This window comes from Cyprinodon variegatus, unplaced genomic scaffold (assembly GCF_000732505.1).
Source record: "Cyprinodon variegatus isolate N-32 unplaced genomic scaffold, C_variegatus-1.0 Scaffold1322, whole genome shotgun sequence".
Classification (NCBI taxonomy): domain Eukaryota; kingdom Metazoa; phylum Chordata; class Actinopteri; order Cyprinodontiformes; family Cyprinodontidae; genus Cyprinodon; species Cyprinodon variegatus.
Genome location: NW_015151775.1, coordinates 94,249 through 107,044, shown reverse-complemented (window position 1 = coordinate 107,044; position 12,796 = coordinate 94,249). Strand labels below are relative to the sequence as shown.

The 12,796-nt window shown below is 38.3% G+C and overlaps 1 protein-coding gene across 2 annotated transcripts in view; it reads left to right on the top strand.

The window, feature by feature from the left end:
* ubxn4 (UBX domain protein 4) overlaps positions 1-12,796 on the top strand; it is a 20,028-nt gene that overhangs the window by 858 nt on the left and 6,374 nt on the right. The window contains exons 2-9 of one of the 2 annotated variants that reach the window (XM_015402236.1): positions 1,520-1,622; positions 2,488-2,516; positions 2,599-2,717; positions 6,253-6,397; positions 7,227-7,347; positions 11,292-11,346; positions 12,236-12,400; positions 12,481-12,608. In XM_015402236.1, the coding sequence (XP_015257722.1) occupies positions 1,520-1,622; positions 2,488-2,516; positions 2,599-2,717; positions 6,253-6,397; positions 7,227-7,347; positions 11,292-11,346; positions 12,236-12,400; positions 12,481-12,608 (865 nt within the window). Of the gene's footprint in view, positions 1-1,519; positions 1,623-2,487; positions 2,517-2,598; positions 2,718-6,252; positions 6,419-7,226; positions 7,348-11,291; positions 11,347-12,235; positions 12,401-12,480; positions 12,609-12,796 lie in introns of both variants that reach the window. The other variant, XM_015402235.1, reaches the window with a different exon arrangement.

The following is a 12,796-nucleotide window of genomic DNA, read 5'->3' as shown; positions in this document are numbered from 1 at the left end:
ATATATATATATATATATATATATATATATATATATATATACCCATTTAGCATTTAGTTATAGTATGCCCTATCCAGAACTGCACAAGTGGAAAAGTTTTAATTTAATCTGGTTAAATTTAATAAAAATTCTTCTTTATGGAAGCTTTGGCTATGCGATTATTAATCGATTGATCTAAACATTATCGGACAGATTAGTCACTTTGCAAAATAATGGTCAGTTAAAGCCCTAATGTAGTATAAATATGTTAAGCTTAAATAATCCAAACAATAAAGGATTGAAGATAAGCATGTGCATATTTACTCTGCAAGCAAACCCCACATTGTCAGTGAACTGACCATCTGTGTAATCTGCATTAACACACCTTTTCCAAAAGGCCCAGAAGCTACAGCTTCACTAACCAGGAGGCATCACAACATGAAGAACAAGTGGCTGTCTAGACAAGTTTGGTATAAATTAGCTGAGAATGAAGTAGTACATCAACCGGTTACACTAAATACATTAGAACTATTTGGAAGCAGACAACTTTGTCCAGGGTTGATTAGTTTATGCTGAGCCTCCCAAACATATTTCACATGAGGCTTTCTGTATTTTGTCTTAAAACCTATAATACTAAATTATTTTGACATGATAAGGAAGACTTGTTGTGCCTTCGTATTGCAGGTGTAAGTGTGATTAGTCTCAGGATACTCTTCTGTTTAGCTCCATCCTTTTGGCTCTGCCCTCCTTCACTTTCCCTGCTGAAGTTTACAAAAGGGAATTCGTTTCAGTTTATTTCAATGTGTTAATGTGTCATTAATCCCAGATACCAATCATAACCTTCACTCTCAGCCACTCTTAACAAACTGATGGCTCCAGCTTCAGCAGGACTGTAATCCCAAACTAAGCTGTAAATGTACAACAGGATGGCAGAATAAACATGATTCAGCCAAACCTCAGTCATATTTGAGTCTGGTTGAAATGAGGTTGTTCGACATCAAGGGTTGGAATAAATAAACGCCAACCAACTATCCTAAACAACAGAGTTGGTTATAGAGTGGGCACAGGTGTATCCACTGCAAGGTATTGGAGGACTCGTTACATGAATAGACTTTGTAGGTTCCTGCTGCTGAAGCTGACCCGACCAGCTGCTGCGTCTCACAGTGGATGTAGTTCTTCACACACAGCACAGCTTTTCCCGTTAGCTTCAGGTTTTGGCTTTCAGAGAGTGGAATATATCTTCCAAGGTGGAATTTCAGTCTTTTAAAAATCCTTTAAACATTTTCGTCAGATGTGTGAACTTTAAGACTTAAACAGGTTTTAGTGTTAATTTTATCAGCCACTGCATGAAGAACCTTTTGTTGGTTTGTAAAGTTTAATTAATATTAATTTAGTTATTATTAATTATGTATATGGTTAATTGCTTTTTTATGATTTTGTTTTCTCAACTAACTTTTATGTAAAGCAAGTAATAGTAATATGTCATCACATACAGAGTTAAAGCCATCATCTAACCTTTCATGTCTTTTTATATACCCAGGGGATGATGAACAGTCTAAGCAGCTGATGTCCAGCTGGGAAGATGTTAGTGTCTCACAGGCCGCCCAGAACTGCTGTGTGGCCATCAAAGTTGATGCCAAGAGGTAATGATTGCTTATACAACACTCAGTAATGCGGAGAGCCTGTATGAGCTGCATACCTGCGTAATTAACCCAGGTGCATCTCTAAGATGGTCTGTTAACTTCAGGTTGTATATTTTGAACATTGATTAGATCAAGTGGTAATACATCAGCTTAACCTGTTGAGGGGCTTTAGAAAAAGGTCATGTCTGTTTTTGAACATTTAAAAAAATGTAATTATTCTGTTAAACCTCACTGGGTCGTACGGTGGATTAGATATACCAGACTGGAGCAATATGGACACAAAAAATATCTTGATATTTGTTAAGCTGAATAGTGAGTCAATATTTATTATCTCTTTGTTTTTTCTTTCTTAAAGTGATTAATAAAAAGTCTCCTTTTCAGTCAAAGCTTTGCCTCAAAGGTCCAACACACATTTTTTAGCAAAGAGCCGCAAATTGCTGAACCTACTGCAATACCTACTAGTACAATTATAATACGACATAACTCATGTCAATATAAACACCATAGTCTCTTAAACAGAATGCCTTTTAAAAGAAACCCTTATAGATTTCCAGCCCTACAATACAGGTCACATAGATATCAGATCAATGCCTCATTATGTACGGTATTGGATCCATCGTGTTTTAGATCACAAATCAGACTTTCTTTTCTAATCTAAGAGCTTCCAATAAACAGTTTAAAAACCATCCAGTGAAAATATACTGATGCCCAAACCAGTAGTGGAGACTCAGAGGTATAGAAATCCATCTTCAAACTGCTGTGTATTTCATTTGATCTCTGCTCAGACAAATATGATCACATATTTCAAATGCTTTAATGTAAAAATTCACACTTTATTCATAATTGAAAAATGTTCTCTTCCCAGTGATACCTGTGTCCAGTTTTCCCAGATCTGTATCCTTTTCTGATGTGCTCTTAATGTATTTATATGGAAATGTGTGAGTGCAGTTTGTGTTCCTTGATTAGGTTGCTAAAGATCCCGTAGTATGCGTACCCTCTAGCTTCTTTATAGGAGTGAGTGGGATTCCTCTTGAGGTCATCGCTGGAAGCGTGTCTCCTGATGAACTGATGAAGAGAATCAACAAAGCTCAGAAGGTAAATTCAGCCTGTAAATAGGGACAGTTTTAAAAAGAGGCTGTTATTGCTTCAGCTCATTACCGTAGTTAGATCTCTTATTTTAATAAATTCTTGCATCGATCTATTGATCGTCTACTGCTTGTCCTTCAGGGACATTCAGATTGTGACAGGTTTAAAGCTTTCCATCTAAAAATACCCAGATGATTAGGTTGAGTCATTGACTTTGCAGGACTATCTCCAGCAGTCTTTGGGCAAAAAGCGAGTGGACAAGGGTTTACCATACAGGTATATCCCAGGGCACAAGCAGAGACACAACCAGTAACACACACACCCACACCTAATTCAGTCATGTTTTTGGATTGTGGAAGGGCGCTGGAGTACCCACAGAGAAGCCAGGCATGCATTTGCATGCAAACACAATGCAGATACATTCTGGACCAAACCTAGAACTTTCTTTCTACAAGGCAACCATGCTGCAGCCTCATTATGTAAATAACGAGGGGTTGGTCAGACTTAGCAGCCTCATCAGCCAGGACAGCGAAGAGGAAGACTAACCCTCTTTTTTCCTTATTAAAATGAGTCACATATACACAAAGCTTCCACTGATTCCCGCTCTGGATTACAGAGCTGGATTTAAATATACATAGAAATAGTTTCTAATCTGATGTTTTTGTTTTTCTTTTCTCTGAAACTCAATAAAATGGATCCTTCCCTGCTTTTTATTCATACACAGCCTCAGTCACTTGCTGTTTTCAAGTTTAAAACTTTATAGATTTCAGTTTTATTTCAATCTCTTTCTGGCATACCATTGCTAATATTCCTATCTTCTACGGGCTGGATTAGTGTTTTATAAATCTTGCAAATTTGCTGATAACATCATCTGGCGACTTTGTGCAAATTTAAGTAGAGTTTGTATGGAAACAGATGTTCAACTGTCTGACAAATGAGTTCTCATCCAGCTAGAAACAGCTGTGCCTGAATTCATACATATGTCATTTTGGTTCTCTGATTGTCAAACATCTCCAAAGGTTCTCTTTCAATTCAGTTTATTTACAGTCATATTAAAAAGTTTGGGCACCCCAATTAATCTTAATTATTTTTATTTCTAAATATTTGGGTGTTTGCAACAGCTATTTCAGTTTGATATATCTAATAACAGATGGGCATAACTGGGGATTGGGATGGCCATTCCAGAACATTGTAACTGTTCCTCTGCATAAATGCCTAGTAGATTTGGAGCGGTGTTTTGGATCACTGTCTTGCTGAAATATCCATTCCCGGCGTAACTTTGTAACTGATTCTTGAACATTATTCTTAAGAATCTGCTGATATTGAATGGATTCCACGTGACCCTCAACTTTAACAAGATTCCCAGTGCCAGCATTGGCAACGCAGCCCCAAAGCATGATGTAACCTTCACCAAATTTTGCAGTGGGTAGCAAGTGTTTTTCTTGGAATGCTGTGTTTTTTTGGCACCATGCATAAAGCCTTTATTAATAATCAAACAACTCAATCTTTGTTTCATCAGTCCACAGGACCTTATTCCAAAATCAAGCTTGCTTGTCCAAATGTGCTTTTACATAACTCAAACAATTCTTTTTGTGGCGTGCTTCCAGAAAAGGCTTTTGTCGCATCACTGTCGCATACAGCTTCTCCTGGTGCAAATTTAGCTGAATTGTTGAACGATGCACAGTGACACCATCTGCAGCAAGATGATGCTGCAGGTCTTTGGAGGTGGTCTGTGGGTTGTCCTTGACCATTCTCACCATTCTTCTTCTCTGCCTCTGATATTTTTCTTGGCCTACCACTTCTGGGCTTAAAAGAACTGTCCTTGCGATCTTCCATTTCCTTACTATGTTCCTCACAGTGGAAACTGACAGTTTAAATCTTTATGACAACAGTTTGTGTCCTTCCCCTGAAAGACTGTCTACGTTCACACTGCAGCCTGAAGTGACCCAAATCCGATTTTTTTATTTTTTTGCCCATATGCGACCTGGATCCGATCTTTTCATGGCAGTCTCAACAACACAGATCCGATTTTTTTCTGACCCAGGTCACTTGGCTATGGACCTGAATCCGATACGAATCTGATCTTTTCAAATGCGACCTGTGTGTGAACGGCTTGGTTGGAGTCAGCCAATCTGAACGTCATTAGTACCCGACAAAGGTCACTAATCTGCGTTGCTACGCAGAAGCGGCAAGAAAAACAACAACCATGGCAGATGATGATGTGGAGAGCAGTATTTATTTTTAACCATATTGAAAATATTGTGTTTTTATGGTTGGAAAAGACCGCTAGATGCGCGCCGGCACTACCATCCATGTTTACTTCTGGAAAAAGAGCACGCTGGCCTGTGACATCATTGTGTCCTCTACTACGCATGCTGGACACTTGCGATGTATGACTGCAGTTCACACAAGAGATCACATGCAAGTTGCATATATTTGGAAATATTAATGGCAACGTAAAAAATTCGAATTTCGCAAAAAAAAACGGAATTGAGCATCAATGGCTGCAGTGTGAACGTCGCCTAAGTTGAATAATCTTTGTTTTCAGATCATTTGAGAGTTTCTTTGAGCTGCCCATGATGAATCTTCAGAGTAGATTCAAACAGGAGAAGAACTTGCAACTGGCCAACTTAAATACATTTTCTCATGATTAGATACACCTGGCTTAAATAAGTTCAAATCTTAATGAAGTTACGGTACCAAAACCAATTTTTATGTTTCAGTAAGTCAGTGAAAAGTAGTTAAGGGTATTAAAATCAATAAAATGATTAGGTTACCCACATTTTTGCACGTGTCAAGTTTTGCTTTCAGTTATTAGATATATCAAACTGAAATAGCTGTTGCAAACACCCAAATATTTAGAAATAAAAATTATTTAGATTAATAGGGGTCCTCAAACTTTTTAATATGACTGTATATAGCGCCAATTCACAACATGTCCTCTGAAGGCACTTTACAGTTCACCAGATCATCCAGTCAAATTGATTCAAAGTTTTCTATCTAAGGAAAACCAGTTGATTGCATCGACTCATTGACTCGAATGCAATCCCTCACACTAAGCATGCAGGGACAGTGGGGAGGAAAAACTCCCTTTTAAGAGGAAAAAACCTTGAACAGAACCAGGCTCAGTGTGAGCGACCATCTGCTGAGGCTGACTGGTTCAAGGAGACAGAAGCAGAGATACTGAAAGAAGCAGAGATATAAAAGGCAACTGTTAACCAGCTTCACAGGCGGCCCTGTCCAAGAAACACAAAGCCAGGCAGACCAGCTCCGAGCCAGCTCTCATGTCGGGGGATAAAGAAAGCACATCCAGTCAGTCATAGTCAGAGAAACAGGACTGCACTGAAAAACAGGCCGATCTCAAACCTCTATAAACAAAGATGTTGATGGCAGCAGCACAGCTGATATTTCTCTCAAAGCTGGAGTCGGAGCCCAACAGGAACAGACCAGATGAAGCTACTGTGAGAAAAATGGTTTAGCCCTGCGCCGTCTGTCAAATCTGAATCTATAATGTTTTCTTCTTTCTGAAATCATTTTCTTTTAGCTGCACCATCAAGAAATTGGAGGTACTGCTGCTGCAGAAGCACCTGATTCTTTTGTCAACACACAGCCATCTGACAACGCCACCAGAGAGCCTACCTCACCTGCAGAAGGACCCATTGGGTTAAAAACCGTGCATGACAAACCAGGTGATGCACCAGCAACAAAAGGTGTGCATGATTGCTCATTTATACTGGTTTTCTAGTGTATGATAATATGATAGTTATACTAATAAATAATCAAGCTTTATTGTATAGAAAGCATTTTCTTCCTTTATTTCTAGAAGATTCAGTTCTAACCCGAGAAAGAGCATCCAGCATTCATAAAGAAATTCAGCTTCTTATTTAACATATATCACCACAGACAAAACTAAAAGCTTAGAGCAGATTTCACAAAATAATTAGCTTACAGATTATCAATAATATAATTAATAAGATTTTCTCCTACAAAGCTGCATTCATTTAAAGAAAGACACACGCTGACATGAGCCAACAAGATTAATCTCTTAAGGCTACTTTTGTTTCAGACATGTTGCATATATTGTTTAAAAAAAAAAAAGAAAATGGTTTTGATAGAAATCATTGGTGCAAAATATCAGATTTTCCGTAATGATCACCTCTAACTCCTATGATTGTTCTTTTTGCTTTTTAAGCAGGAGGAAAAAGCACTAGAGTGTGACTCGTGTGCCTTTTCCTCACCTTTTGAAATTTAAACAAGTCTATTTGCATAACACCTATTCACAGCAAATATCACTTCAAGGCACTTCTAAAAAAAATAAGTTAATCCAACGAGAAAATTAAAAAATAACTCAATAAAACATGAGGATATTACCATGTGAAATCAGGAGCATAAATTAGGACTGGTTGTGATCTGCCAGAGGTTCTGAGTTATGGGTTAGCTATTTCTTATTTTTAGTCTGTCAGTATGTCAAACAATAAATTACTCTACTTTTATTTTTCTGTATTGTTTTCATCATAGGGTCACTTTCAAGTTCAGCAGATGAAGAAGGTGTTTCAGGTGCAAAGCCTTCCACAGAGAGCTCACCTTTCTGCCAGACTACTGTTTCTGAAAATGAAAACCTGAATTCAAAGGTAGAAAGGTGAGAGCAATGGGTTTGGATTACTCCTGCAAATAACTGTGTATTTAAAATATTCTGTTTGTAAGAAAAAAATCAAACTAAACTGAGCACTGCTTCTCTGTAGTCGACTTATTTTAGCCTTATGAAGTATTCTCTGGTGTATGAGGGCCAGTGAATACTTTATCCTAAAGGTTCAAAGACTTCAAAAGTCAAGCAGGTCCTCTGTTTCATCGAAATTCTGCATAAGATTAATGAACCGTTTCCCAATAATTTCAAAAGCATGTTTGGATTTTCTTATGTATTTTCTATTTTCTCATGAAAGGTTAGACATTATCTGTTTTGACCACATGGTGGCACTAGTTCCATTTACAACTTTACAGGCTAAAGCTGTACATTTTGTAATGACTAGCAAACCAATATCAGTACAGCTTTTATTTTAAACCCTAACCTGCCTTAACAGCTTAAAATTTTGATGCTGATCCTACAGCATTAATAAAAATATGCATATTGGTCTGGAGGGGTTGAACCTCAGCGCTCTATGGATGATGTGTATAAATCAGCAACACTGCTACACTTTGTAGGAGAAGTAGCTTTTAGCTTCTTTAAGGAGAGAAACCAAGAAGGTTAAATATCCCTCTATCTCCCCTCTTTAAAGAAAATATACACAATATAGTTTCATAAAACATATTGTGTTTTAGCAATAAAACCTTTTCCGTAATTTGGTATAAATCGAACAAGAAAGTTGTAATAAAATTCTACTTTTTTAAATGATGTGTTTGTTATTTCTAGTTATATATATAATCTGAAATTAAGATAATTTCTATTGAACAAACTTGGAAAATCTCAGAAACTGATAAGTTTATTTTCTTAAATCTTAGTGAATCTTCAATCTTGTGGAATGGTAAGATCCTAAAAATGCAAATAACTATCTATGATGAGAGCTTTGCTGTGGACTAGCAATTTGGATGTAATTGAAAATAAATACAGGAATAACTAAATGCTCGATAAATACATTAAATTGGCAAAAAATAAATACATTGAAGCATCAGCATTAAAGCAGCAACAATGAGAGATGAATGTAAAAATGTTTTATTTTTTTTTTTACTGTTATTTTTTGCTGTTTTCTTGTTAGTTTCTTCTACCCTATTTATTAATGCCTGTCCCTGTTTCCTTTTCTTTATGCATTTCTACCTCATCATGCAGATGACAAGGGGGTAGATTTAAGGGTACATCTAATGTCTACATGCATGAATCCACATGCGACCAGGCTAGCCTCAGTCACAGCAAAGATAGCTACCTACGATGGGGTTATCATTTAGTTGAGCAGAGGCATTAAACTGCAATCCATTTAAATTCTGTAATGATTGACATCGTGCAAGTTTTGGCAACAGGTGTTGGTCACACTTGCTGCTTGGTGGAGGTCTGTGCTCTCACGTTGCTCTAGTTTTATTTATTTATAATTTTTATATACACACTGGAAAACCACATGTACTGCTTAGGTGTTAAGATGAGTACAAAGGTGTTGATGGCAGCAGCACAGCTGCCATCAACTCTCCAGAATGGGGTCACAGCCAAACAGGAACAGACGAGGCAAAGCTACTATGACCAAAAGCAGAGAGAGCAGAACATTAGAGATTGAACTAACAGATTCTGCAGAGTGGGAGAATAGAGATAGAATGATGAAATAGGGGTCCTTATGTCCTCCAGCAGTCTAAGCCTATAGCAGCATAACTATAGAGATATCTCAGGATAACCTGAGCCACTCTAACTATAAGCTTTATCTAAAAAAGGAAAGTTTTAAGCCTAGCCTTAAAAGTAGACAGGGTGTCTGCCTCATGGAATTAAACTGGTAGTTGGTTCCACAGGAACAAATGATTAAACCATGGTTTTATCCTCTGTAAAAGGTTTTAGTGTGTCTCTATAGATTGCATGAAGGTAGAGTCTAGAGTTGCAATTTGTATTGTAATTGCAGAGTGTTCTGGCACAGCACAAAAGGATGTGGCCATTGAGCTTGAATTTCCTCTTCAAATTCGACAAACGGTCTTTATGCACACAGAAACTACTAGAGCAGTGCTGTATGCAGAAACGTCTTCAAAGATTTCCTGTTCTACAGATGAGGTTAATTTTAGATGTAGACTTCCCCTGCAGCAGCGTCTTTCTGATAAGTGTTGAAAAAAGCTAAACGAGTCAAAGGTGGGGCTTACCACAGTGCTGGGGGGTTAGAGCCTGTCTATGGATTGGGAGGGTAAGGGGACTGGTTCTGCAGCTTTCCTCTGCTTCAGCCACCTCAGTTCTTTCCTCTCCTCGTTTTTACCTCATGTGGTTAAAATAGTTAAAACTCATCAGCTGTCCCCCTGACACGCTGTCCGAAGCTAGAAATCATCTTTAGTTCTCTCACAAAGGTCATGCACACTGTTCTGCTCCTTAGGCTTCCCACACCTCTGGATTGTGTTAAACTCTCTTCTTCTCCTTTCTGTCTCCAGAGTTCAAAGGTCTCTTTTTCTTATTCAGGTTGGCTTTATGTTGGTTGTAGTGCAAACAGTCTCTATCTGCGCTTGCTCTCTCTTCACCTTAGTGGAGTTGAAGATTGTGGTCAGATTCTACAATGGTGTTATTGTCATGATGGTGTGCTGTAATAAAAAGAAGGGTTTTTATATATAGTTCGACATAACAGGCTTTAAATTCTCTATTTTATCCAAATTCTATAAAATGCATCTTTTTGTATCCAGAGACAAAATACAATATCTTCCATTATAGTAATCTCACGCACGATAGCGAGCTCTTTGTTCCCAATGTAGCAGTCGGTGAAATTGGACCCTTGTGAGGGTGTCTGGAGATTCTCTAAGGGAGATCCTTCATCATGACTTGATGTGAGGAGTTCTTATTGGGTACATGGTGAAAGTAGGGCAGAAATGTTTTTCTACTCTTTGTGTGCCTCTCTGCTTTCCTCCAGCCCAGCTGCTGAATCTGTTTCACTATTGTTTCCAGGGGGGTTCACCAATCTCACCTTGTACCCTCGGCTTCCAGGTATTCTGTTGTTTCCTTAATGGATTCGTGTTTTTGAATCACACTTTCGGCTTGACCAAAAAGAGCTTCTGGAATGGGACTTTGTTCCACTTCAGAAATCTACTGACCTCTCAGGTTGCGTATTCTCTACTCCTCTGATGGAGGCAGCCATGTAGTTTTCATTCCATCTGAATCCATTGCTCTTCCATGCCTTCTGAAGGATTACTTATTTCATCTTAAAACTCAGAAACTTCACCTGATGGAATGATTTGGCATCTCTTCAGGTTGTTGAGGTCCCAGTGAGCTCTTTCAGTACGGATGTCAGTGAGGATGCTGATGAGCTTTAATTCTGTGTAGAGTTTGCGCTATATGAACACTGCTCCTGTTGCAAATTCACTCTCGGTCTCCTCTGGGGCTCAGTAAGTCCTTACGTTTTCCCGCCTTCATCGTCTCTCTGGCTCTAGTAGCTTACTTTCTAGCTGTATGTTCAACTGATTGATGAAGTTTCAATAAACATTTCACCAGATCATACAGTCAAATTTTAACATGTCCATCAGAAACACTGTTGTGTTCTGTCCTATAGCTTACCAAGACCAGCTTTGCTCACTATATGATTTACCTTGACGATTTCTTTTATCTTTTCTAGTTTTTCTTTGTTTTCCTTGTAAAATCAGCTTTTGCGGGAGTTGAAAAGGTATTCAAATCATCTAACCCCCCTTTTCCAGAAATTTAAAAATGCATAAATTGCTCACTGTTGTTCTATGATTTACAGGAAATTAATTGTTTTTCCATCAGGAGCTCCCTAACTATGCAGCCATAAACCTGATGCTCAAACAGGAAGTCCTTCAACCATTCCTCATTTCTATCCACCAGCGACTATAACTCAGCTTAAACTAAGCTTCTATGCTTTTAGAAATCATTGTAATGGTAAATTTTGTTTTCTCTCTTTTTTAATACAGATTGACCAAGAAACTGGAAGATAGACAAGAGCAAAAGAAGAGAGAACAAAAAGAAGTAAGGAGACAGAGCTGACTCATCATTTTTTTTCCTAAAACCTAATGCAGACTTGTGTGTTTATTTTATAATGAGTAGCTGTTGCTGCTACTGCATGTGATGTCATTGATTCAGATGTTGCTAAGCTACAGAAACAGCAGCTAAAAGCATTTGTTGCAATAACCATATATTTTAATCACACCTCACAGCTACACTGCTAACATTCTAACAGTTTGTCAGCTGCTGTACCTAAGAAAACGAAACATTTGACTTGTTTTATGCAAATGTCGAGGACTCCTACATCTGTAAAGAAAGCTTCTTGGGAAATTGGATCTTAATTTTGTTTTTCTCTGCTCAAGCCCCTTTACAAGAGGTAAACTGCATTAAAAAGATAAGGTCACAGAAAGCTGAGGAAGTCCTGCAAGATTGTTATAAGGTTACAGTCTACAATGCACTGAGTCTGCCACAGGGAGAGGACATTATTGAAAGTGTGCGGCTGACTTTATGTACTTCTGTGTACATAACAGCATCCCCACCAAAACAGTGAAATGTGTCCCCAATAATAAACCTGGATCCCCACTAATCTGAAAGAACTGCTAAAGAAGGAAAAAAGAGCGTACAGGAATATTTAAGTATTCAAAAATCAACTTATGGTCAAGATAACAGAAATATGGGAGGCATACAGAAGGATTCTGGAGAGCAACCTCCAGCGGTATAAAATCAGAGGCATGTGGTACAGGATGACAAAGATCAAAGGCTTTAGTCAGGGGGAGCAGACAGATGAAAGTCTGGTCAGAATAAATGAGCTGAATGCAGTCTTCAACAGGTTTAGTTCAGTTGCTGTTGTTTATACCTTACCATTTTTCTTATAACCTGGGAGTAATTCTGAGTCATCATGTGTGATTTTCAGAATGAAATCAAAAAGGAGGTTGAGCGCAGGAAGATGGGGAAGCAGAACCAAGAATTTAAAAGGAAACAGGATGTGGAGAAAACCAAGCAACTCTTGGAAGAAAGGAACAGAGAAAAGGCAGAAGAGAAGGCTGCCAGGGAACGTGTTAAGCAGCAAATCGCCATGGTAATCTCATGTCTTTGTTGTCTTTAATTTTAAGATTGTTTGTTTCTGCTACTAATCTAATGAGAATATTGCTCATGCAGGACAGAGCTGAAAGAGCTGCCAGTTATGCCAAGATGCAGCAGGATGAGAAGGTTGCCAAGCAGAACCTTTTACAGGCCAAACAGGCAGACCAGGAGGCGAGGAGGGAGGCCGTGATCAGAGAGAGGAGGTGTGTGGACCTTACAAGATGGTTCTACTCACTGCTTTAAGTGAAAGGCATCAACATGAGCAGTGTTCAGCATCGCTAAGCTGCCTGGCATCAAGCCTGTCTAACAACATTCAAAAAGATTGAACCTTCAGATACTATATTATAGCCTACTTGTTTTTTTTCACCAGTACAATGAAGTGAACCCTAAC